At 33.8% G+C, this 27,962-nt stretch overlaps 1 protein-coding gene across 1 annotated transcript; it reads left to right on the top strand.

Annotated features, from left to right (window-relative positions):
- Nucleotides 1-3,110: 3,110 nt before the first annotated feature.
- Nucleotides 3,111-16,607, top strand: LOC117907738 (tRNA (adenine(58)-N(1))-methyltransferase non-catalytic subunit trm6). Its single transcript, XM_034821386.1, has 13 exons — nt 3,111-3,411; nt 3,497-3,624; nt 4,484-4,604; nt 5,860-5,941; nt 6,017-6,087; nt 6,751-6,792; nt 8,443-8,567; nt 11,272-11,365; nt 12,426-12,528; nt 12,606-12,811; nt 12,893-12,998; nt 16,025-16,111; nt 16,282-16,607. The coding sequence occupies exons 1-13, from the start codon at nt 3,287-3,289 to the stop codon at nt 16,384-16,386; spliced, it is 1,395 nt and encodes a 464-aa protein (XP_034677277.1). The 5' UTR covers nt 3,111-3,286; the 3' UTR covers nt 16,387-16,607.
- The last annotated feature ends 11,355 nt before the right edge of the window (nt 16,608-27,962 follow it).

Genomic DNA, 27,962 nt, shown 5'->3' with positions numbered 1-27,962 from the left:
GTTTAAAGAAAAAAAAATGTGCAAGTTGAATCACTTTAAATTTTGAAAGATCAAGAAAGAGTTTCAATGGGGAAATAGGCGAGTCAAGACGGACCATAAGCAAAGATAAACGAACATGGATAATGAGGCATAAAACAAATTCATCAAGTTGCATGGAAATTTGGAACTCAAAATATGGTGGAACATGTACTCTGACTTTGAAACAAAATTTAGAGTGATTCTTGAAGACCATTTTAGGAAGCTATATATTGTTTCAAAATTCTAGAAGTTAAAAATCCAACGCTTTAAACAGTGTACAAATCAGAGGTGAAACAAAAAAGTTATGACCATTTGAAGATAATTGTATAGAGTTGAAGGACAATTTGAAATGATTTCGAAATTTAACTTATGAATTCGAAATCCAATTCAAAATGACCCTAATTTCAAATTTACACATTACCACACTGATATTTCACTTCCTCTACTTTGGGAACGGCATCTTGGGCACTTCATCTGCCCTAAGTAGGCCCCACATGACTAGAAATCACATTTTTATTATTATTATTAGCCATTTTAGGTAATTATTTGTAAAATAAGTGGTCAATAAGAACTTAGGTTTTTTGGTGGAAACTATAAAGACTCCATATTTAGGTTTTCTAGGGACTTCTTGAGTTTTTTTTAGGAGTAAGGGTGTCTTGACAATTCTAAAAGTTTTTCTTGGTTTGTTTTATTTCTTCTTTTTATTATTGAATAAATTATTGTTTTTAATTTCTTTGAAATCAACAATGATTCTTTCATATTCTTTTGACTTTGAGAACATGCCCATAAGAGGCTGAAAATTTATCTTGGGGTGAAACATGAAAATCTAGAGTTACATCCAAAGGGAAACAATGAGTGAAATCGAATTAATAATAGGATGAATGAAATGTTATGACACTAATATTGTGATCAAAATACCCTCTAAAGTTAGTTTGATTTAAACGATGATACAATCAACATCTTCATGAATATTAGGGATTATTGGTAATCTTAATCTTTAGTTATAAAATGTTTTGTTATTGTTATTTACCTTAAGACAAATCTAACGGAGTAGTAGAAGCCTAAAAATCTTAGATCTAGATTCCATGTCCATTCATCTATTAGGTAATTCAATATAATAAAATATTAAAAGTTAGTATACGGATCAACTCTGAGGTGTATAACTTAGGTTAATATCGTTAGACTATTCATTTTGATTACCATAAAATTATTAAATTATATACCCTTGTTTTACCTAAAGGTTTATGTTTGAAGTTGGATTATGAATGCCCAATCTTGATTAATTGAATTAAAAATTAATAATTATTCTATAATATAAATAAGTTTATTTAGGAAAATTTTGTCCATATTTTATTCTGATTTATTTGAATTATATATATATATATATATATATATATATTACCTTTAGTAAATAATTAATCATTTGAATATAAGAATAAATAAACATATTAGAGCTGATATCAGAGGATGACAACCCGAAATACTACAAAACCATGGTAACTTTATCTCTGATTTTTCTTGGTATAAGTTATCATGTATTTAGGTTTTAGTATCTTATTTATAACAAAGATCTGCGGTCATTGGCCCATCATTGCTACTTTTTGTTGTTGCTACTCTCCATCCAACCTCCACAATCTAGTCTCCGGTTGCATAATCGTCAAAGCCGATATTGTCGACTGACGAGGATGTTGATGTTGTTAACAACTTTCTAGTCTCACACAATGAATTGCATTGTTGCAATTTGCAAAGTTTCAATTGAATATTAAATTTTTAATATTTAATATTTTGTTGCATATTGAATATGAATATTCATTATTCATTGAATTAATTGAATCATTTAGGTATAATTTATTTATTTTTATTTTTAAAATTTTTAATAATATATAAAATATATATTTATGATATCATTGATTTGATTGTCGATTCGATTAGTGAATTGTGAATCGATAAAATTTTTAGTTTAATGACTAATATAATTATAAAAACATTGATTTTGACATCCTTTTATTTGTGCATGTATATTGGTTGCTAAGAGAGGCTCACACGTCAAGGTCATTACCTTAAAGAGACATCCATAGTCTCCTCCTTACAAGCTATTAAGATTTTGGTGGGTAAGAATTTAGCATAGGATATGGAAAATGCTTGGTTGATGGGGAAAGATGAGAGCAAAATTATATTTGTTATCTGATATTTTAAAAATTAAAACATGTATCCATATATATATATATATATATATATATATATATATATATATATATATATATATATATATATATATATATATATATTATTTTGTATTACTATTTAAATTATTTAGAGGTCGGGAGTATTTCTCTTGAAGTGTTTTTAATAAAAATGTTTTTTAAAATATTTTTAGAATAATCATTTATCAAATATTTTTTCAAGAAATATCATAATTGAATTTTTAAAATTTTAAAAATGTTTTTTAAATTTTATCAAACATTTTTTATATTAAAAGGATTTTTCAATAACATTGTCAAATGGACTTCTAGACTACTTTGAAAGGTTTTAATATTTTTTTTTTTAAAACAGATTCTCCATGAACACATATTTGATAATAATATTATTATAATTTTTTTTTGATAAATTAGCTTTTATTATAATAGTTCCTAAATGGATTCTAAGTAGTTAGGAAAATAAGAAGTTTCTTAAGCATCATTTGGAGATTAGTGATCAATTTAGTAATAATAATATTAATTAAATATTTAAAATTTTATATAACATAAATATTACATTTCGTTATTTAAATATTTAATATTAATTAGAGTATAGAACCCAAATTTTGCCCGGCCTGAAAGAAACTATTGGGCCAAATGCGAATCTCTCAGGCCAGCCCAGCTTGAAGCCCAAAATTCCGAAGATGGTGTGCGTAGAATCTGGACCGACATATCAATTGGGTGGATCGCAGGCCAAGTTGGGTCAAATCTAAAAGACCAATGGGGTGAAAGTGAAAGTGAAACAACCTGAACAGGGCCTGGGCTTCGAATCACTTGTTTTATTTTTAACTGTTTTAACTTTTAAGTTCCGAGTTGTTCCCACGTGACTTGGGTTGAATGGGCAGACTAGAAATCTCAAAAACCTTGTAACGGTTAATAAACCCTAGAGCGCTTGCAAAGCACTTTGATAAAACCCCAGTTGCAAAACCCTAATTTCAAATCCAATACAAATTCCCGATTCTTCTGTTGTATCTTTGTTCAATTGTTTTTTCTTCACTATCATAACAACACGAACTTAAACAAAACAACAAATGTCGCAAAATAGCCTTCAAAACGATTCGATTCAAAACCCTAGAGTGACCTGGGAAGGCTGCAGTGTGTTGCTCGACATCAACGACGGCGATCGTCTGGTTTTCGCTCGTCTCTCTGCCGCCGCGTGAGTGTTTTATGCACAAAGCTTTGAACTTGCGTGGACTGAGTTCCTTGTTATGCATGATTTAATTTTCAAATTTGGATTTCAGGACTTTGAAAATTGGGAATAAAAACTGCTCCTTGCAGCCGTTGATTGGCTGTCCATTCGGTTCTTTGTTTCAGGTTGATAACGGATCGAGAGGGCCGTATTTATCTCGTGTTGTTCCCTCTGCAGAAGGTTGGCCCTTTTCTTTCTTTTTTTTTTTTCCTCTCTGAGAAAGCATAGGAAAATAGCTAGAAAGTGAAATCATCCACCAGGTTGGATTGAACTATATTATGCTTTAAGACTACTTGTTTTGCTTTTCAAACTATTTAAACATAGCATGAGTATAGTGCTTCTAAAAAACGTTTTTAGTCTATTTAACACTTACATGATAAAATTTTTTAAGCGTTAAAAAATTTTAAAACATAAAAACACTTTGTAAAATCACTGCCAAACGGGATCTTAATGTCTGCTTTCTCTGAATTCATGCTTAACGGCTATGCTTTTACTGAAGTGTTTAAAGCTTGTATGAGAATGTATTTGTTCCTTTTTCTTTCCAAGGCATTTTTTACAAACCTACTATGTGCAAAATTAGAGTTACCCCTCTAATATTTTCTTTTCATGTTGTAATTTCTGAAATTGCCACCCGTTTTCTGTCATTTATCTAAGTCATACTCCTGTGGAGTTCCATTAATTGAGGGTGGGAGGATGCAATATTCTGGTGTTTTGAGAAATTGTTTTCCTATCAATGAGAGTTGTGGTGTTTGATCAGCTGCATCATAGCAATGGTGAAAAAGAATGATATGTTGAGGGTTGTGGTAGTAAGAAAAGATTACTCGGAATTTGATCTATTAGAAGAGACGGCCATACGGAAATTGATATGGGCATGGTGTTACAGAGGTTGAGCAACAGGCTCCAAATTTCTGGGAGGAAGTTTTATTTTGTTGAACTGTTTGAAAGTTTGGATAGTTGACTTTATTGCAATTATTTTGCTCTTTTTCTCTCTTATCATATTTTTAGTTTTTTGACTTGTTTGCTGAATTTTCTCTTTCAGGTAATGATCTTCAAGAAACACAAGATTGCCAATTAAAAGATGAACCCAAAGATAATCGAGCAATAGTTGATAATAATAAAGCTCAGAGTCTTACTGGTGAAGATATAGATGAAATGCGGAGGTGAGAACATTATATTTATACATTAGCTGGATCCCTTGAAAAGAATGATATTATGTATTTTACATCCCATTCCTAAATTACTGTCAAACTAGAAGGCATCACGTTGATTGTGAATGCTTGTGCTTCATGAATGCATTTACTGATGTGCATTTTTTGTCATACATGCTTTTGCTTGTGTAGTAGCAGTATTTTGATATGTATTTGTTTGTTTCTGCATTGTTGTGTGATAATACTTAGAATACAGTTCCTCCTATATGTGAGCATGCAATTGGGATTTTCCCATGGTCTCTATTTTTCATGACTCTAGTCTTTTTGTTCTGTTTTTTTGGTACTTTGTGTGTATGTAATTTGGCAATGACAAAGAGGTGAAAGGTTCTTGTCCTAACGGTTTTCTGCTAGAATGTTTTAGTCTGGATGTTGATTTTTTTTTTTTTTTTTAAATAGGCTGAAGTAATCGGTATGTTCATTTGATTGAATTTTGTCTTAAGTAAGCATCTGAGCAAGAATAAAGATATAAGGGTTGAAGTGAAACAATAAGTACTATTTTAACCACTTCTAAATCTGATTCATTGTTTCAAGACAAATACACGAGAAAAATAATAAATAATAAAAAAAATCACACGTTAGCTGTTTTGTGTTGTAATTTTTTCTTTACCAGTTTACCTGTACACCTAAATGGAGTAAAGCAATCTTTCTATTAAAGAATTAAGGGATGACTAACCTTAATTCATATGAGTGTCATGCAGAAGAATTATATCCTTTTTCTTATTAATTTCTTCTGCCTTTCATGAAGTTGAAAATACTTATAATCATAGGGAGGCAATCAGTTGTGCAGATCCGGTCTGGATTTTGTTGTTCAAGTTTTCTTATCTCTAAAAGGAAACAATAATCCTTTTCACCAGTCACCACTGATTTAGCCTCTTAAAGTCGTTGCATGTTCTTGTAATCTTATCAAGAACCATTTCTTTTATGTGGTAATTTCTGATAAAAGAGAAATATTCATGTTTAAAATGATAAAAGCAAAGTGTCATCTGTTTTTAATTTTGGTTTTGGTTTTGCAATTTTGAACTCTCCTTTTTTGTTTAAACAAGCTTCTGTGGGCCAAATTGGCAGCCAGTCTCATTCATTTGTACCATAAATGACAATGACTTGGAATTCTTAAGATCTGTTATCTCATATGTTATTAACTATAAGATTATCTACTCTTGACATTTCAAGAGAGAAATTTTGCCTAATGCTTATTAGTTTGATGCAGACAGGGTGCAACAGGTGATGAAATAGTTGAAGCTCTCATTTCTAACAGTGCTACCTATGAGAAGAAAACATCATTCTCACAAGTGAGATTGACTTACAGTTTTAAACAGAAAATGTCTTTTGTTCGGAAGATACACTGATGTCAAATCTGTCTGCAGGAAAAATATAGGCTTAAGAAACAAAAGAAATATTCACCCAGAGTGCTTTTGAGGCGCCCTTTTTGTCGGAGGTAATCTATGAATTGTTGCTTTCTCATTGAGGATCATCTTGAGACTATCCAATTATTTATCTGGAAAACAGTCTGTTGCAAGTCTATGAATGAATTTCTGGGAATCTAGGTTGCAAAAAGCAAACTTAGGAATGCATCTGAATCTTTGTTCTCCCCTGTTTAAGAACAAGTGCCCATTATGCCCTCTCCTGTTTGCATCTTCCTCTTTTTCTCTTGTACTTCTTGTGCCAGATATTTTGTTATTGCTATCCTTATGCTCTGTTTTAATTGTGGAGAAATCAAGTAAAAGAAACTTGAACTCTTAGCAATGCAAAAATCTCAGCTAACAAATACAAATGACTGTACAAGGTCTTCTTGAGTTGACATTCTAATTTTGTTTGGAGCTTCATATGTAGCATATAAGGTTCTCTTTCTCTTCTTTTTCTCAGGGTTTTCAGCAGGTGAACAGGGTTGACATGAACCATTTATGATTTAAGTATTTTAATGAGGGAGCTTCTTTTCCACTAAAGTTATTGCTTCACTTGCTAGCTTATATATCAGAAAGGCAACAGATTAGCAGAAGCAGAAAAACAATTAGTGGAAATGAGCCTTCTTTTAACATTTAGAATTGGGTATACTCTGTTATCCATTTGCTGACTGTTGATGTGTCATTATTTCTTTCAGTATATGTGAGGCTTACTTCAAGAAATATCCAGCTAGAATCGGGTAATAAAATCTTCCCTCATGACCTTATTATATTTGTTACTATTGGATTTCTGTTTTTGAGTCATCTGAAGAAGTTTAGCCAATTTTGTTAAGAAATATAAATGAGAGCATGCAGAAAACAACTTGCATATTCATTATCTTAGGCTTGTTTGGATCTTGGAAAGTTTGTGGGAAAGAAAATAGTGGGGGAAATTGGAAGAAAAATTGAAGTATTTTTTTTTTTAATTTAAATTTAATAAAATTTTCTCACAAGATTTTCCAAATTTATTTCTCACTTTTTTCTCTTATATAAAGAGTGAATAATTTAAAAATGTTTGAATTTCTAAATAATTTCATTGTTTTTAATTTCTATCGTATTTTCCATGGTGAACCAAATAAGAGATTTTTGATTCCTTATTATTTTTTTTCTACCCCTTAGTGGGCATGTGTTGCCTACTACATTAAGACGACACTAAATCATTTTTCAAACCGTAGCCTTCTTCAACTGGGGTTTAAAATTGCGTGGTTACTTTTGCTTTAATCACATGTGCTACTTCCATTAGTCAGCTATTTACATAGTAATGAGTATTTTTACAATACATCCACCTACCACAGCGATATCGGTAGTGCGTGCAATTAAGACTTTGCTTGTACTCAGAAGTGTAGCCTTGTAGAATCTCTCTCTCTGATTTTTTCCTAGATGTTCAATAGTTTGACCAACTTGCATAAATGAACTCTAATATATAGAAGGATCTACATTCAATTTTTCTGTTTTTGCCTCAGTATATAGAAAAGTGCATAATAGCAAAAGGGAAGACAGTTTTTTTGGATCATTTCCAACCACAAGATGTCTGATCTTGACTGCAAAAATAATATTGGATTGATGCCTTGTCATTTACCATGCCCTGTATGATGCCCCGCCTTGCCCCATATATTACTGGGGCTCTAATGTGGAAGTTTGCCTAGGAGTTGATGTGGTTGGTTGCCATGTTCTTGAACCCGAAAGCTACACCCAATCGATGAATCACTTATATTTCTTACTTAGACTGTCAAATTAATTGATGTTTGTATATAATGCTACAGATGTAGTTACAATTTCATACTGGTTTGCTACCTACAGAAAATCTATCTTCTTTGCTTTCTAGTTGGTTCTTAGTTGGGCAAAATCTTTCTGCTGGTTAACCAAGTATAAGTCAGAGAAACTACATGGACTTCTGGTTTCAAGTTTCACTTGTCTTGGTGAGCCCAAAGTAGAAAACAAGGGATGAGCAGTCCCTAGATAAAATTGCTGATATGACTTGCATTTGTTCCACTAATCTTGTTAAATTTGTTGTCAGTTTAAGCATTTTATTTTTGGATTATTAAATTTGTCATATATTTTTTGATCAGAAACACAACATTTTCATTAAAATGGATTAAAAGTACAAAATAAGGTTGTCGGATCTTTGTTTTAGGAGCTACTAAAGTGGTTGGTTCAATGGATTGGATTTAATTTATTGATTAAATTTGTCAAATATATTTTTTGATCAGAAACACAATATTTTTATTAAAATGGATTAAAAGTACAAAATAAGGTTGTCAGATCTTTGTTTTAGGAGCTATTAAATTGGTTGGTTCAATGGATTGGATTGGATTTAATTTATTGATTTCTTGTTTTCTTATGATTCTCAGGTTCTTGCGAGTGGACACCTTGTCTCTTCTGCTTTCCATGGCTAATATTGCTGCTCATTCGGATGTTCTTGTAGTGGATATGGTTGGTGGTCTTCTTACTGGTGCTGTGGCAGAACGTTTAGGAGGTCTGTTATTTTGTTTCTTCATAAGAGCTCTATAATTTTCTGCTTTATGCTGATGTAGAACTTGTGATATACTAGTATAGAATGTTAGCAACACCACCACCACCACCCAAAAAGGAAGGGGAAATTGTGATGCAATGTAAAGCGTATACTTAGTTTATGAGTTCTTTTTTTCCCCTTTTTTTATGGGCAAACGGAAATATATTGAATGGTGCCATAAAAAAGGGGTTCACCCTATGTACACAGGGGTATATAATAGGCACACCACTGGAAAAGAAAACAAAATGGCAACACCTGGACAAAACAACAAAAGAATGCTCCACTATCAACACAGTTTAGGTTATCAGTAAAATCCAACAAAGAACAATTCTTTCTCCCAAATGGGGCTTAGACCATTCTAAAAGGGACTAAATAAAGATTTCCTTCTGACTATATTAATTAGCTAAGTTTTAAATAAGGTGAGGGAGTTGTTTTTTGCGTATCCCTCCGTTGTATTTGGCCTTATAGCGTCTTTGTATACACTACATATGCTTTTGTGCGCCCTTTTGGCAGGCCTATGGATATATTTGATCTTCGCTATCAAAAAATAAATAAACAAATAAATATTTCCTTCAACTTTGGATGGGGAAGCAAGCTTCCTTATTGAAGATCCTTCTTCTTTGCTCTCACCAAACATCAAATCAAACAAGGGGAGCCATGGCACAAACCTTCCTCTGCCTTTTATCTAAGACCTTGACCTTCAATCTCAAAAGGGGCTCTTTCATAGAATCTGGTAAAACCCACTTCCCACTTCTGCCCAAAAATTGCTAATGACATGTCCTACTACCTTGTAGCTCTATTACAATGGATTGGGACCTTATTTTTCGGATTCCTTACTGATTTTACAAATTGAACCTCTCTTCATAAGGATGTCAATGGTGAGTATCTTTACCCACATCGCCTCCCAAGCCAAAAAAAAAGGGGGAAAAAAGGTTCTTGGAGGGGCACAACTGTGCCAAATTTCTTTGGAAGGAGTAGGATCAGATTCTCAACACATCAGGAGAAAGACTTCACCTAGATTCTAGAAGGTCCTTTGTTTCTCCTCCCTCCAAAGTATTTTATCTTCCCTTGCTTCTTGCAATCTCACATTGTGGATGAGCTCTATAAACTGATCCACTTTCCCAACTCCTAATCTTGGAAATGTCTTCTAAAGGAGAAAGGGACAAGAACTGTCTCCTTCCCTGCCTCCCACAAGTCAACTACTGTAGCATCCCTGGAAGAAGCTAGCCTGAACACCTAAGGGAAAGCCTCTTTCAGGGAACACTCTCCCACCCATCTATGTAGCTAGAACTTGGTTTTGAGACCATTTCTAATAGAATAGAAGTTCAAATGCTGAATTCTTCTCATCCTATTCTAATTGTTTTTATAAACCCACACGAAAAGCCTCTCTCACCTCTACCATTCACCAAGCCTCCTCATATTTGCTTTTGATCATTCTCTTTCACAGGCTTTTACTCTTATGAGAATATATCTCTACAGCCTACAAAGCTCTAATAAGGACATCCGATTTTCTGATGCCCGAGCCTCCATTCCTCTTGTCCTTGCTACTGTCCGCTAGTTCACTAGTTGCAAATTTCCCTCTTCAGAATTATTTCCACTCAAAAAGTCTTTCTGATATTTTCCCAACCTGCCATTCACTCTCCTAGGCATCTCCAAAAAGGGTTATGAAATATATGGGTAGGCTCGAGAGAGTGCTTTTAATGAGGGTCAATCTTCCTCCCTTCAACGGATACTGTTTCTTCCATTAGGGCAATCTCCTTTGATCTTCAGTGGTTTTCGAGTGAGTTGGAGCTATCACTCCATCAGGATTAGCAGGGGGTTCCTAGTTGATGGCAATGTAGTTAGGTTCAGAACTAGGGTACCTGCTTTAGGGTTCAAGGATTCTTTTATTCCTTTCCCTCATATAAGTCTATTGTGTTTGTTTGTTGGATACCATGGCTGGCCTCTGCACCTGCTGTTTGTGGTATATTCTTACCATGGATCAACTTCACTGAAATATAGTTTGTTAGTGACATCATCATCATCATCACTTTCATTACCATTAGTTAATGTCTTCACTTAATATGATGCATCCAGCATGTCTCATCAAAGAAAAAAAAAAAAAAACGATGCATCCAGCATGGTGAAATTATGTTGAAACAGGTAGCTGGCCATAAAAGAAAAGCTCAAATGTTTTGGCTCCGTTCTAATATTTTGATTGTTCTTTTTGTATTTGTTCTTTACAGTATGTTTGGGATATTTGAAATGGTGAAAGAGCTGTATTACAAGTGACCTAAGGTTACTTATGGTCCTTATGGACATTTGGTCAATTGTGACTTGTATGACTAGTCAGCATTGTGACACCAAACTGGATCTAAGATGCCCCCTTGATCTTATGATGTTGCTAGAACAGTCTTCTAAGTAATAGTGATAAATTCCTCAAATCAGCATTGTCACCAGATTTGATATGTCACATGCAAAATGTGGAGAAAAGTTTTTGTAACATCTAGATGATGTTACTGCATCTTGGTGTTTTTAATTATTATCAAAAAAGTATTTTGGTGGCTTTAACGCAAGGAGATTTCTTTCAATATCGTCATTTTGTATGATATGAAGTGATGTTGAATTTTTCTTGAAATGATTGTTGTGTGTATTGTCTTGGTGGTTGAATGATTATTATGTTCAACAGGTACAGGCTATGTCTGTAATGCATATCTTGGAGATACTCCGTATCCTATGGATATAGTGAGAATATTCAACTTCAGTAGTGAAATCTGCAAAAGGTATGTCTAGCTTTGGGTTTCAGTTTAGTTGTAAGTTGTAAGCACAATCATCTCAAGAACTTCCCTTGTAATTCCTCTTTATTGACGTGAATTAGCATTATACTGGAACACATCTCTTATCAGTTCTAATTGCAAAAAATGCAGGACTTATTCCTAATTTCACAATGACCAATTAACAAACCATTTGCTTTCAAATCAATATTTATAACATGTTCTCACTTTATATCAAGGAAAAAAAACACTCAGGTTACACATGCAGGTGAAATATTCATAAGAGGCGGACTTGATTTGATTGTTTGAGGGGAAACTGAGATGGATTTATTACTTAACAAGATTGTAAAAATCTTTAGAAAAATGAGTATCACAAGGGGAAAAGTTTAGATGAGTTGTGCTACTTGTAAAAGAAGTTGAGATGAAATGTACTGTGAAATTCCATTCCACTTCTTTGAAGGAATGCATTTAATCAAATTTATACCAATGGACATTTGTAAATAGAGCCACAAGATGTATATCTCTGAAATTTAGTGGAGCAATGTGCGCAATGGAGATGTTCAGATTATTTATTTTTATCTGCCTAATGGGGTGAGTGTGGTATGGAGAAACTTGCATTGTGTTGTTGTTTTCTCTGATCTAATGCCTCATATGACCTTTCCTGTTGTTTTGCTGTATGAAGTTTAATATTTGACTGGAACTGGATCAATTGGATCATACATATAGTTGATTGTGTTTATTTAGCTTTAACTTGGTAAATGCTTGCCTTTAACTAGCCTGCTTGCGTACTACGAATGGTTTGATGAGGTTGACTATGCTTTTTTCTGGTAATGTCTGTTTAAAAAGCATGAGTCCTCCTCAGATGGTGCCCATGAATTTATTGAGGATGGGTTCCCAATAAGTCTTTCCAAAGTCTCTTCCATGTACCTAGTTCAACTGACCTGAACTACCATCTTAATTGTTTTGCTTGAATATCTTTTTGATGGTTGCATTATTAGTATAGTAATGTTTTTCCCTAGGTATTCAGTACAAAATGAATTTGAGGCATTTATTCATTTATTTTGTCCAGAATAGTGCGGTCTCCTGTAGATGGACTCCGTTCAATTCAAGATGGTACTTCTGGGCAATTTTTTCAACATAAAGGTGTCTCTAACTCAGAAACTCAGTCAAATGTAGGTGGCACCCTTTATTATCTGGATAAATGTAATCTTTTGGTCCCCTAACTGTAACATAAAACAAATTTGTGCAGGAACAAATGTCTTCCCAGGATTCTTTTCCCCATTCAATTAGCACCGAAGAAGCCACTCTTTCATCTGAAAATGGGACGCTGGATCTTATTCCTCAGATGGTGATTGCTTCTCCACCTCAGGTGGCCAAAACATGCAAAGCCACGAAAGCAGGAGACAATGCATCCCTAGATGCCATTAACTTGTGGAAAGAAAATGGTTTTTCTAGGTAAATGTGGTTGGTTGAATATTTGCTTACTAATAAAAAGAAGCCACTGAGTTAACATTGTTTTTCAAACCCTTTGTGCAGCCTATTAATTGCTGCTCCAGAGCTGGATGCGTGGAGCATAGTTCAAGAATTCCTGCCATTTTTATCATATTCAGCCTCCTTTGCAATTTATCATCAATATCTTCAGGTCATTTGCCTCAATTTCCTGATTGTCATTTCTAGTATTGAATCATGTGTTGCCTAGGCAGAAGAATTTGTGTTCCATTCTTTATTCTTCTATACCTCATATTAGGACCCAAGGGCTTCCATTGTTTATTTTCTATATCTCATATTAGGACCCAAGGGATTTCTAGGCTGAGGGTTTTCTATGTTTAGGATTTCAATACCAATCTTTTATGGTCTTTTTTTCATATAAGAGAAAAAGAGAGAACTTGATTGAATGTTGGCATAGATGAAAAACATGGTTCAAAACCATGATATTGGTTAAGTTAGGACATTTCAAGATGGATCAATCGGGGCATCTTTTTTTTTTTTTTTTTGATCAGAAACAAAGAAAATTATATTAAAAGAAGAAAAGATACAAGATTTCGGTACAAGAGAAAGAGAAGAAAACAAGAGAAGGATGAGAGGTCCTTCCCACAAAAACAAAAAACTGAACAAAAGAGAAAACACCTAACTTTAGAAAACTAAAAACAAAGAAAAACCTCAACACTCAAACTTTTGAAGTGTAAACTGCAGTCCAGTTGATACAAACAATATATCAGGTGATACAAACAATATAATACTGTTGAAAAGTCAAAAAATCCTAAAATAGTGAAATTCTAAGATAAATAAGCACAATTAATGTTTTTTAATACTAAAAATACATTACCTATTAAAAAAGAAAAAACTAAAACACATAATTTCATAATCAATTCCACATTAAATGATGTAGCGTTAATATTGCTTTTGAACTTGTAAAAGCTCGACACAATTAGTGGTAAAGCCAAAAATTTTGGTTTTAGGGTGGGGGGTGTGCAACGTAGAAAACTTGTGGATATAATAAATATAGATAATTTTCATATTTTATAAACGGTGTCCTCAGTATCATTCAATAAAATAAACAATAATTGATATTAGTTATAAAAGGAAAGAAGAATTTATAATGTATCAAATTAAATAGCAAAAATACTAAAAACATTGACAAGAGAGTTTTAGATAGTATTGAAAGTTTATCAAAAAGTTCAATTAATATTTTCAAAAATATTTTAATGGATAGTAAGAAATCTGATTAAAAGATTTTTAATAATATTTTTTAGAAATATTTTGATACTGAACTTTTAAAGAAATTCAATAATTTCACTAATAATTTTTTTGGATTTTTTTGACATAACTAAATATAAATCACTTGATAGTGATAAAATTTTTCTTTAAAAGTTATCTGTGATATAAATATAATATCATCATTAAAACTTAGGTACTTAGTTGTAAATTAATAAATGCTTGATATGACCTAAAAATCTGAACATTTATAAAAATTTATTTGTACACTTGTGTACTTAGGTTCTACTCCCTTTATTGTTAAGCGCTTCTTAATAAATCTATTTGTGCCTATCAAAACAAATTGTGCAACCCAATTATGACTCAGTCATAGCAACTATGACTTGCTTATGACTTAGCTTATTGATCTATTCATTATTGTAATTGGAAAATCTTGTATTGGGTTTTGAAAGCATCTCGACTATGCCTTTTCCATGTGTGACTTGGCTGTGTCATATCGAACATGGCCAATAATTTGAATCTTGGTGAAAAGTCAGGGTAAAAATGTAAATGATTTTTCCTTTTTGCAGCTGTGGGCATGGGGTGGATGTGGTGAGGTTGTTGTGGTGGGGTGGTAAAGGATTTGTGTGAGAGAGGTAGAGATAGAGGTTTCTACTATTAAATTTCTATTGTAAGGATGAAATGGGGCAGGTACATGATGTCACGTCTGTCATTGACTCATCTGATCCCGCCCCTAACAGGAATTGGGTGCTCCAATTCCCATCCCAAACCTGTGGTGGAGCAGTCAGGGCTATCCCTATATGCAAAAATAAAATAAAATAAAACTATAATGAAAAAAAAGAATCCATTCTCACTCCAGCCACTCCACCGTAAATGAGTTGAGATTTTTGAGATTGAACAATGGCTGTGGGTTGGGTTAATGCTCAAACATGGCAGGAGGATTAGGGCTTGGGAAGAGATGAAAGGAGTGATGAGAGACTAGTGAGAAGATAGGTAGGGAGAGAAAAGGTTGAGACATACCTCCGTCATGGTTGCTGTCCTGTTGTTCTTCTGCCACCAAAAGCCTTTCATCCTCCTCAAGGACCAACCAAATCATGGAACCCTTGCCCAACCTCAAGACAAGCCAAACAAACTTCTCTAATTCACCATTCACCTTGAGATCTTTGCAATGAACAGAGACAATAAAGGAAAGCTGAGGAGGAATGAGGATTTGAGACAATAAAGTTATTTATGGCTCTTTATGGTTTACTGCATAAATAAGTGAATTTTAAATATATTCCTATCCATGCTGGGTTGGGGCAGAGGGCAAAATCCTACCCCAGGCATGAAACTGTCCCGGGCTTTGCAATCTTTTCCATACTTGCCCCTATTTCATACATTAATTCCCCAAATCTACCCTATTAAGGCAGGCTGAGGTAGATTACTTGATAAAACCTGCCTCATAGCCATCCCCATCCCTAGATCAAGTGAGGGAGAGGGACGAATCCATTACTGTAGAATTGACAGAAACTCCTACAAAATATTTGCCATGTTGTCTGTATTTATACTCATTTGTCTTGATAATTAGATCCTGTTTACATATTTACCTTCCTACTCTTTTAGGGTACTTATTTTTTTGTCCTGGTCACATCTTTTGGGGAAAATTTGTCATTGGGTGGACCTAAAGTCTATGGGTCCATGGCATGGGACACGCATGAATGTTACAGAATCAGGTTTTCTTCATTCAACAAGGATGTTGATGTAAATGTAATAATTAGAATAAAAACGGGTTGCTCTCTGCCATTTGAGGTCTCATTGGCCTTCATCTCTTGCATTGCCTCTGTTATTTACTTGGTTGCTTACAGTCTGCTCTCTACACTTTTCATATGTTTCTTATATTGCTCTTTAATCCCAGTTCCTTGATAAGCATTCCTCTTGAGAGAAGATTAACTGATATCTTTATTTTAAGTACAGCCTCTTGCAACATGCATGCACAATCTACAGCTTGGGAAAATGGCAATCGGCTTACAAATTTCAGAACCATGGCTACGTGAATATCAGGTTATCTTTGATATATTTCTTTTTCATGCATCATTCATTTATAGCATAGAAGTGGTTTTTGAACTATTTTTAAATTAGCTTGTGTACAATTGTAAATGTTGCTTCATCCATTGTTGGATGTTGTTGGTGAGGCATGCCATTTGACATTCTCCGGTGAATGGTACATTCAGGTTCTTCCATCAAGAACCCACCCATGCATGCAGATGAGTGCATTTGGTGGGTACATTCTAAGTGGGACAAGGATTTGCAGCAGTGACTCCCAGATCCAAAAGTAGTAATGCTTACATCTTGCTAATCTATCACCTTAAATTAGTTTCAACTTGGCAGGAAGAAGGCCTGCATCCCAGATGTACACTAGCTTTTTGTTTCTATTTTTTAATTTGCTTTCATTTATGAGTATCAAGTAATGACATTTCATTTTTAAAATGTAAACCTACAATTAATTGCAGCTGAATAATTTTATTATTATTATTATTATTTTGGGTAGTGCTTGCAATCTTTCGTTCCTGTGCAACTTTTGGTTTCTTTCGGGACAATTGCTGGGTCCCTGGTATTGGCCTTGGTGGGTATTTGTTGTTGTTGTTGCTGCTGCTGCTCAAGCTGCGCCCTTGGCTAGGTTTGGGACAGGGGTGCAGGCTGCGCTGTGGCACGATGTAGGAATTGGTTTCATGATCACCAACATGATATGAAAACAAGTAGCGCCTCAATCAGTTGCTTGTTGCAGACAGGAGCAGTCCAATTGGGACAAAGTGCTCGAGTGGGGCTGTTTTTTCTGCTAGTATTTAAAACAAGCTTACACTAACAGGTTGTCTCTGTTTACTATATCAAGTAGCTGGCTAAACACCAAAAAACACTGAGCAGGGTTACACTTGGGTCTCTTGTTATAAAGTCATCATTTATTTAAAAAAATTATAATTGGTGTAAAAATTTTAAAATAAAATAATATACATTTTTTAATTTAAATAAATTATTTATATATTTATAATATCAGGTTAATGGAAGAAAATATTTTATTAATAAAAAAAGCAACTTTCAAAAATATTTTTTATTTTACTTATGTTAAATTTTTTTTATTAATTTAATAAAATGTGTTTTTTTTTTTTGTTTTCAAGAATAAAAATTATTTTTTAGAATTCAGTTTTTAAATATAATTTATTTTTTTAAATATTAAAAGCTGTTTTTAAAAATTATTTTTTAGAACAACTTTTAAAAATAGCAGTCAAATCTTTATATTGCTGCATCAACACAGGAGAGTAAACACCTAAGAATGGGTGACCTAACGCTCACTTTAGTTTGGCAGTAGGGCTAATGACGGAATTTGAGTGCATGTCCTCTCACAATCAGGCCTTTTAAACTCGAACCTAGTTTGAAAACATGCCACCGTATCTACCAATAGTGTTGAATGTGTGATAAAAAGATAGGCCTTTGGATGAGGGGTTTATATTGAATTAGACACGGAAATAAAGCTATGAGATTCGAAGGGTAACGTTTTTAAAATAGGTTTTTTGTTGTAAAACAAGGACAAATACAATGCAAATCAAAGTAGTAGAGATGAAATATATCTTACTTTGATATATAATAAGGAAGAAGAAATCAGAGAAGAGAGTTGAGAAAGTTGAGAGAATGAAAAACAGAGAGAATGAGAGGAATAAATTTCTTTCTTTTTCTTGGGATGTATATTACAGGAAACGGGAAGTCCTTTTATAGGCTTTCCAAATGGCTTCCATTAATATCCCCATTAATGAGTATTAATGGAAGTCATAAATAATACTTAATTAACATTAATGTGGTGACATTCATTACTACAATTATAACACTCCCCCTTGGATGTCCACCACATTAAAAGAATATGTCTCATTAAAACCTTACTAGTAAAAAACCTTACATGAAAAACCTAGCGAAAGAAAAAGAGTACAATATTCTTTTCTTGGTATATTAGGACTGCCTCGTTAAAAACCTTGCCAGTAAAACTCAGTAAGACAAAACCTGGACGAAGGAAAAAAGAGGGTATTTGATTTCTGCACTTTATCACGATTCCCTGGAAGAATATCAAGGTTGTGAACAACATTAATCTCAGCAAAACTGTTAGGGGATTCGCCACATCGGGGCTACGGGATTCGAACACAATTCTTCCATGACCCCCTCTTGATCGCTTTTGTATGGGGCGCGGTATTGTAAGAATGGCTTTCCTCATTAGCGCCTAGCCTCTTAAAATGAAAACCCCCAAAAAAGAGGAACGAACAGGCATTTTCGGGGAGTAGCCTTTCTTTCTTTTCTTTGAATTCGATTTCTTTTTCCGGTTTCTATCCGAGACCTTTAGTAACACCCTTTTACAAGCATACTCCCCCTCATGTCGATATCCTTGAGTTGACGCATTCCAATCCTGTGTATTAACTTCTTGAATGTTGGGGTTGACAATGATTCTGTGAATAAATCTGCTAGATTATCACTTGAGCGTATTTGTTGCACATCAATTTCACCACTCTTCTGGAGTTCATGTGTATAAAAGAATTTTGGTGAAATGTGTTTAGTTCTATCTCCTTTAATATAACCCCCTGTTATTTGTGCAATGCATGCAACATTATTTTCAAATAATATTGTCGGGTCACCTTTGATAGAGGAGAGTCCACATGATTCCCGAATATGCTAGATTTTAGATCTTAGCCATATACATTCACGACTTGCTTCATGAATTGCTAGTATTTTTGAATGATTTGATGATGTGGCCACCATTGTTTGTTTGACAGATTTCCATGAAATAGTAGTACCATTGCAATTAAACACATACCCTGTTTGTGATCTACCTTTATGTGGATCTGAAAGATATCCTGCATCTGCATATCCAAGCAATTGTTGCTTTGATTCCCTTGAGTAAATAAACCCATATCAGTAGTTCCGCGAAGATAACGCAATATATGTTTGATACCATTCCAATGTCTTCGAGTTGGAGCGAAACTGTTTCTTGCTAATAAATTGACAGAAAAAGCAATGTCTGGACGTGTACAATTGGCAAGATACATAAGTGCACCAATAGCACTAAGATATGGTACTTCAGGTTCAAGTAATTCTTCATCCTTTTCGCAAGGACGAAATGGGTCCTTTTTCACATCAAGTAATCGGACAACCATTGGAGAACTTAAAGGATGCGCTTTATCCATATAAAAACGCTTCAAAACTTTCTTAATATATGTTGATTGATGTACTAAAACTCCATTTGGAAAATGCTCGATCTGCAGACCGAGACAAAATTTTGTTTTTCCAAGATCTTTCATCTCAAATTCCTTTTTCAAGTAATTTGTTGTTCTTGTGAGCTCTTCAGGAGTTTCAACAAGATTTAAGTCATCAACATACACTGCAATAATTGCAAATTCGGTTTCTGATTTCTTAATGAAGATGCATGGACATATAAGGTTATTCACATACCTTTCTTTTAGCAAGTATTCGCTAAGGCGATTGTACCACTTGCGTCCAGATTGCTTTAATCCATACAAGGATCGTTGTAACTTGATTGAGTACATGCTACGAGGCTTTGTATTATTTGCTTCAGGCAATTTAAATACTTCGGGGATTTTTATGTATATATCATTATCCATGGATCCGTATAAATATGCTATAATAACATCCATGAGACGCATATCCAGTCATTTTGAGACTGCTAAACTAATTAAGAAACGAAATGTGATTGCGTCAATGACGGGAGAATATGTTTCCTCGTAGTCAATACCAGGTCTCTGCGAGAAACCTTGTGCTACTAATTGCGCTTTATATCTTATGATCTTATTATTCTCATTGCGCTTTCGTACAAATATCCATTTGTACCCAACAGGCTTTACATCTTCAGGTGTTTGGACTACAGGTCCAAAAAATTATCGTTTTGTTAATGAGTTTAATTATGCCTGTATAGCTTCTTTCCATTTTGACCAATCATTTCTATGTCAACATTCTTCCATATTTTGTGGTTCAGGATCTTCATCATTTCTTATGATATCAGAGGCCACTTGGAAAGCAAAAATATTGTTAATAACAATATTATTTCAATCCCATTTTCCCCCCATGTGTACATAACTTATTGAGATCTCACAATTTTCAGGTACCTGTACATTTTCAGGGGCGACTCGTTCAATATGTGGATCTTCAGGGGTTTCTTATTCAATATGTGCCTCTTCGGGGGCTTCTTGTTCAATATGTGCCTCTTCAAGGGCTTTCTGCATTATTTGTGCCTCTTCTAAGGCTATAGATTTATCAATTTTAATATGATCAATTATTTTGATGGTCTTTTCTAGAGTGCCAAGTTTTTCTTGGGTTCTCATCTTCTGGGGAGTTACATCCTTTGAGCCGATAGGTCTACCACCCTTAAGGCGTATCTTAGATTCATTTGTTAACTGTCCTACAGGGATATCAATTCGTGCTGGAGTATTTGCAGCTGGGATATGTGACTTTGTCACTTTCTTTGTATCAATGAATGCATTTGGTAATTGATTTGCAAGATTTTGCAAATGAATGATCCTTTGAACTTCTAGTTCACATTGATTTGTACGAGGATTAAGATGGGTCATAGTATATGTTTTCCAACTAATTTCTCGTCGTTCTTCAGGAATCGACTTTTCTCCCCCTAATGACAGGAAAACACTCATTAAAATGACAATCCACAAAGCGGGCTGTAAAAACATCACCTGTCAAAGGTTCAAGATATCTTATGATAGATGGAGAATCAAAACCTACATAAACCCCAAGTCTTCGTTGGGGACCCATTTTAGTGCGTTGTGTAGGTGCAATTGGTACATATACTGCACAACCAAAGATTCGTAAGTGAGAGATATTTGGTTGTTTTTCAAACAGAAGTTGTGAAGGAGAGTATTCATGGTAAGCTGTAGGTCGAATACGGACTAAAGCTGCAACATGCATAATAGCATGACCCCAGGCGGAAGTAGGTAATTTGGTTTTCATTAGTAATGGTCAAGCTATTAACTGGAGACGTTTGATGAAGGATTCTGCTAAACCATTTTGGGTATGAGTATGAGCAACAGGATGCTCAATATTTATCCCTACTGACATGTAATAGTCAATGAATGTTTGAGAAGTAAATTCACCAGTATTATCAAGACGTATTGTCTTAATTGGATAATCTGGAAATTGTACTCGTAATTTGATTATTTGTGCAAGGAGTCTAGCAAAGGCTACGTTACGTGTAAATAGGAGACAAACATGTGACCACCTAGTAGAAACATCTATTAAGATCTTAAAATAACAGAATGGTCCACATGGTGGATGGATAGGCCCACATATGTCCCCATGTATTCTTTCTAAAAAGATTGGTGACTCAGATATGACTTTAGTAAAAGATGGTCTGATTATCAATTTACCTTGTGAGTAGGCAGCACATGAGTATTCATTGGGCGAAAGAATCTTCTGGTTCTTTAGTGGATGCCCATGTAAGTGTTCGATTATTCGACGCATCATTGAAGACCCTAGGTGACCTAGCCTGTCATGCCAAAGGACAAAAACTTTTGGGTCGTTGAACTTCTGGTTCACGACAACATATGATTCAATAGGCTTTATAGTTTTATGATACAACCCAAAGGAGAAAGCCGGGAGTTTTTCCATTATAAGCTTCTGGCCAGATATAATGGAAGTAATGTAAAGATATTCTACATTATCTTCATTCATAGTTTCAATATGATATCCATTTCTGGGGATATCTTTAAAACTGAGCAAATTTCTTCTGGATTTGCTAGAATATAACGTGTCATTTATATGGAATCTAGTTCCATTTGGCAACGTTATGTTTGCTATTCTAGAGCCTTCAACTAAGTTTGTAGTACCAGATATGGTACTTACATTAGCTTTTATTAATGTCAATTCGAGGAAATATCTTTTATCTCGAAGAATTGTGTGTGTGGTCGCACAGTCTGCGAGACATACATCATCCTCATTCATCTTGAGACCAAATAACACATGGATTTCAGATATAACAAAAAAAAAAAAACAAGGCATAATGTAAATAACAAAGTAAATCAGATGTAAATATAAGACATAATAATATATTATTTTATATATAAAGTAACATCAATCAATGTTAATTTTTTCATCATTTATCAAATGGTATGTTTTTTCATTGGGACCTCCAAAGAAATCAATGTCATAGTAGGTTAGGTCCAATCCATCACCATCGGTAAAGTTCATCTCTATCTCTTTTCCTTTAGCTTTTATTGATGCTTAGTAAAGGTCGACCAAATGTTTGGGTGTACAACAGGTACGTGACCAATGCCCCTTCATACTACATCTATAACAATTATTCTCATGGTTCTTAGGAGGTTTATCTTGTAAACGCTTCCCATTTTCTTGTTTTGCCTCAGTATTGTTCCATTTCGTATTGTTCCACTTCTGATGGTGCAATGAGACTTTCATTTTCTGATAATTATTATTATAAAAACCATGGTATCAGAGATTTCTTTCACGACCACAACCACGTTCTCATCCATGTCCACGAGTTTGGGACGATATTGCATTCACTTCAGGGAATGATTCAAATCTAGTTGGATGAGACTAGTGATTTTTCATCAAAAACTTTTTTTTTTTTAAACCTTCATGGAGATGATGACGGAGGAAAATTAGTGTTTTTGTGCGATCCTATAGGGATGCTTGATTTCCTTCTTTGATCATAGCTCCAAGATTATTGCATCAAGATGTATTTCAACATCAAGGATCCAAGATAGAGGGTTTTTTCTCGAAATGTCCAGTGCCACAAATTTGAGTTTTGTGAGATTCGACGTTGTCAAATAATTTCAAATATATGACAAAACAATATTATTAGAATCAATTATAATAACTTGATAGCATTGGTATAACTTTGATTATAAACAAAATCAAATAATTTGTTTATAACTTTTAAGAATATGTAACAAAAAAAATCAACAATAATCTAAATATGTAAAATTATATTCTATATAAATAACTTCAAGTTTAAGATACGAGAATTATCTTCAGAGCAATTCGTGCTGATAACGTGTTGTAAAACAAAGACAAATATAATGCAAATCAAAGTAGTAGAGATGAAATATATCTTACTTTGATATATAATAGGGAAGAAAAAAATCAGAAAAGAGAGTTGAGAAAGTTGAGAGAATGAAAAATAGAGAGAATGAGAGGAAGAAATTTTTTTTCTTTTTCTTGGGATGTATATTACAGGATACGGGAAGCCCTTTTATAGGCTTTTCAAATGACCTCCATTAATATCCCTATTAATGAAACTCATAAATAACATTAATGGCTTCCATTAATAAGCATTAATGGAAATTATAAATAATACTTAATTAACATTAATATGGTGTCATTTGTTACTACAATTATAACATTTTTTATATTATTGTAGGACGCTTAAACTTTTACTAATAATTCAGCTGTGATTTTTGGTAGTCTGAGGGAAGGCTCCAGGAGTCTCACATGCTCCGCTCAATCGAAGTTACTTTCGACTACGATATGACGGCTTTCCATTGACACGCATGGGAGGGTTGCTTCGGCAAAAGCTCTTAGATGAACCCCCATGTCTGCCCTTTCTAACTGATCTTTTTCCTATGTGTAAATTCTATTATTTTAAAAAAGCAATCTTAAAGGCTCACCTACTATTAGTACTGTAGCTCCTTCTCATGAGTTGGGAAGCAAAGAGGAGAATAAGAGAAATTTGTATTATTAGCAGGGCAAGCAACTCACGTGCCAATATTGAGTCAAAAGGAAGGTTTCAAGCGTTCTCTCTGCTAAACCATCAGTGGGTTTCATCCCTTTATGCCACTGTTCCACCCTTCTGAGGCCTTACTAACTTCCAAACACATTCATGGAAGTCGGAGCCCTGACATGCCCACTCAAGCGAAAATCCAGAAGTTAGCCTGTGACTGTCTGAGAATTCTCTTTTAAATGTAAAAATAATGATAATAAAAATTCTTCCATTTATCATGATTATTATTATTACAGACAAAGCGACCGTTTTAAATGAAAAAAAATACAAATTGATTGATGGTATTTTATTTTCATGGATTAAAGAAGGGAAAACTGTGTTTCGGGCCGCCCATTTGGCCCTAATAGCTTTTTCATAACCCAACTTTCCATAACCCAAAATATGTCTACGGTTCCCAAAAAAAAATATACTTTTCATGCACTATCCACTGTTTATAATTTAATTTCCAAATTATCCCTCCAGCCTTCCATGTCAGCAGCCATCTCCTTATCCATGTCAGCACGGGAAGCTGTGTTTTTAATAATTGAACACAAAAATATTAAGCTTTAGAGTTAGCATTTGCAAAACCCACGACCCGACTAAAAAATTTGGGAAACGCTCTGACTTCCTCGCTTTTTGCCCTATTCTCTCCTTTTGCCTGCATTTTCATGGGTGGTTTCTGGAATCGGCGGTGGAGCTTCGTCTTCCTTTTGGAGTAATCGCAGGTGAGTTTCCATTTAACAATTTGTTTGCTGTTGAGAAAAAATTTGGGGTAAATGTTGTTTTGCATTGTTCACGAGCTGTCCAAGCTTTTTGATTTTTTTTTTTTTTTTTTAAAACATAAGATGCTATTTCGTAATCTGATTACGATTTGCAAGCAAAGGTGGTATTTTTCTGGTTGACTCAAAAATCGTGGGTTTAGGGTTTTTGAAATTTAATTCCAATGGCACAATAAGATGCTATTTGGTAATCTGACCACGATTTCCAGGCAAATGTGGTATTTTTGAGCCTGGTTCAAAAATCGTCGGTTAGGGTTTGTGAAATTAATTCCAATGGCACAATAAGATGCTATTTGGTAATCTGATCACGATTTGCAGGCAAGGTGGTATTTTTCAGTCTGGCTTAAAAATCGTGGGTTTAGGGTTTGTGAAATTTAATTCAAATGGCACAAAAGCAAAGAGACCCCTAGATCCAGAAAACAGAGGGATGGGAAAAAAAACACAACTTTCCCTATATATTAGATGAGTGTCTCCCAACTCCCATCCCACTCTAAGAGAGAACTTATCGGCAAACAGGTCTTTTTTATTTTATTTTCCTTTATTTTCTGGTTATTTTCGACTGTCTGTGACCTTTTAACTTTCTCTTTTTAGTGTAAGTTTTGTAGAATGTGAAACTTATTTTTGATTATGGTGTTTTGCACCTTGTATTATAACCTTTCGATTGATAAGATTATGCGAGTATTGTGTGACTTTTTCAATGTTTTATGTACTCGGATTGCATAGTTAAGTTTCAATTAGGTTTTAAATTTTCTATTCAGAATGGACATTTGAATTTCTGATAGAGCTCTTAAATTGGCCTGAAATACCTCTTTTACCTAGAGCTTTACTAGATTCCAATGTTTTCATGGTGTATTTTATATGGAGGTGAAAATGGATTTCCATTATCTGAATTTTATTTTTTCCAATTTTTCTAATAATTTGTTGGAGTAGTTTGCCTTTATTGTGATTATTGTAGAGAGCATGCGTATTATTTTTAATTTTTTATTTTTCTTCATGATTTCCTTTTATGCTATGCTGGAAAATTGTGCATGATGATTCTGATAAAAGAATGCTTGATTATTTTTTTGTTCTAATTTTTCCTACGTCCAAGTTGCATTGGACTTAAGTGAAGATGAAAACAACATCTTCAGAATTTGGAAGATGAAGAAGGCAGGTATTAATAGATGTTATCTTCACTTTTGGCTTATGCTGTAATTTACTATAATATTTGTGAAATTCTTCTTTCACTGTTAGAAGTACCTTGAGCCGTCTATTAATGGTTGTGTTAGAAAGGGTGTCATAAACTTACCTTATGTTTGGTTCTTGGAAAGTAATAAGAAAAGGAAAGGAAAAATGCTAGTGAAATGGTTTTCTCATGTTTGGGTACCATGCGAAAGATGAAGAAAAAAAAAACCAAAGAAAAGGGTTGGGGTGGTGGTGGTGTCCATTTCCTTAACAAAAATGAGGAAAGTTAGTGGAAATTACATTTTTTAGCAATTTAATTTTCTTTCCTTCAACTTTTCAATGGACAATCAAATAAAAACTTTTATAATTTTTTCTTATATTTCTCTGCTCTATTTTTTTTTCCTTAAAACTTTCCAGAAACAAAACATAGGCTTAGCTTATATGGTTAGAAGTCGAATATAGCTGTAACAGTTATGATATTGAGAAGCTACAGATTGCTGATCTAGTGTGGTGGTTCCAAACATTTATTCATGTTATGGATTTGTTAAAGTTTGTGTTCAAAAATATTTCATGCTTCATAGGTGTTCTATCCTGTTTGTATTTCTCGAATCTAGCCACCTTTCATAAATTTCATTTTCATGTTAGTGAAACATATTTCTTGTGCTTGTAATATCTATTATTCCATCCATTGTTAGACAAAAGTATATGGCATCCAGTATTTGGTACTGTATTAATGAATACTATAATTAAAATACCAACACTAACTTGTTAAGTATTTACTCTTCTATCATGCTTCGATATTTTTTTCTCCCGTTTAATGTCATGCCTTTATTAGTTCTGGTCTCCTGTATCCTTGATATTTATGCTATTTTGGGATAAATTGAATGGTGGAAAGTGGTATAGGACTTGTTAGAATGTACCAAGAATCCCTTGATTGATGTAATCCTAATTTTTGTGCTTTTTTTTTTTTTCTGGGTTTTTTGGTTAATTCGTTCAAGGGTTTTGTTTAAAGGTGGTAAGGAGCAGATTATATAAGCCTATAAGCATGTATTCAAAGCTGGTTGGATTGAGGAAAGCTGAACTTCTGAACTTCTGCTGTGTGATTAGATGCTTAGTTTGTGACATGACTGATTTTCTCGAATATCTATGTAACTTCTGCTTTGTGGGATGGTTGATTTTGTTGACCTTGATTGAATTTTTAAACTCTTTTTAGTTAAATGTTAATGGAAACTGATGCAAACCCTAATGAGTAGGTGTGGCAATATGAGCTCCTAGGAATTAGGACATGTTTGGGAGACAAAGTTGGAGAATTCAAGAACAGATGCCAGAGGCAGTATAAGCTATTTGAACCAAAACCCACCTCTCCTGCACCTAGAGAGCTGTTTTTTATTTTTTTATTTTTAATTAAGTTTATAATTTGTTTTTCCTTTTTTTAATGCATAGAGCTTCACATCAACAGCAAATAAGGTTTTCTTACTTTGTGCCAAATGGAGGGTCCTTAGCTTCTCTCTCTTCTCTCTCTTTCTCTCTGTTGTGTGAATTTCTCAGTGAAAAATCGAAAGCTGGGTTCTTATCCATCTTAATTTTTATTAAATGAAAACGTGGGTTGGGTTCAATCACTGCTACATTGGACTATGATACTCTTTGATAAGATATATTTATTTTAAATTTGTTAAGGTTCATCATTACAAAATACAATTTTAATTATTTAATTTGAAATTATATGCTGTAATTTTATTCAGATTTGTTTATATTAGCTACGAGATTATTTCTTGCTGGTTCTTGCTTCTCAAAAGTTGTCTTAAATGCTTATTATGTTGCATTTGTCATAACCCTTGATACTTGGTTCAAGTAGCAAAGTGTTGGGGTGGGATGCTGGTAGGTTTCCAATTTCATTTTCAGGGGAGGAAAAATTGTTACCTATATAAATGTTTATTTTGTTGTGATACTTATTTACAACATAAGTGACTTTACTTTTTCTGTTAAAACATACAAGAAGAAACCTATATTATTTACAATAAGCATTAATGATTTTTAGCTTTTCATTATGTATTGTATGTCAGCTTTGAAATTTCTGCCCTGTCCCTTCTTCTTTTCCCATTCTCACTTCTCATTGTTGGATTACAGATATATATGGACTGTTTGAAAAGGCAGGATTCCAACATTCATAGATTACTTGGGAATTGTTGTTGAGGTA

The sequence above is a fragment of the Vitis riparia genome, chromosome 18, assembly GCF_004353265.1.
Source record: "Vitis riparia cultivar Riparia Gloire de Montpellier isolate 1030 chromosome 18, EGFV_Vit.rip_1.0, whole genome shotgun sequence".
NCBI lineage: Eukaryota > Viridiplantae > Streptophyta > Magnoliopsida > Vitales > Vitaceae > Vitis > Vitis riparia.
The sequence above is the reverse complement of the archived record's forward strand: the minus strand, read 5'-3'. Positions and strand labels throughout refer to the sequence as shown.

Coding starts and splice junctions, on each gene's coding strand:
- LOC117907738 (XM_034821386.1), top strand. CDS start 3,287: ATGTCGCAAAATAGCCTTCAAAACGATTCGATTCAAAACCCTAGAGTG. Junction 12,529..12,605: donor ACTCAGAAACTCAGTCAAAT/GTAGGTGGCACC, acceptor AAATTTGTGCAG/GAACAAATGTCTTCCCAGGA. Junction 16,112..16,281: donor CATGGCTACGTGAATATCAG/GTTATCTTTGAT, acceptor TGGTACATTCAG/GTTCTTCCATCAAGAACCCA.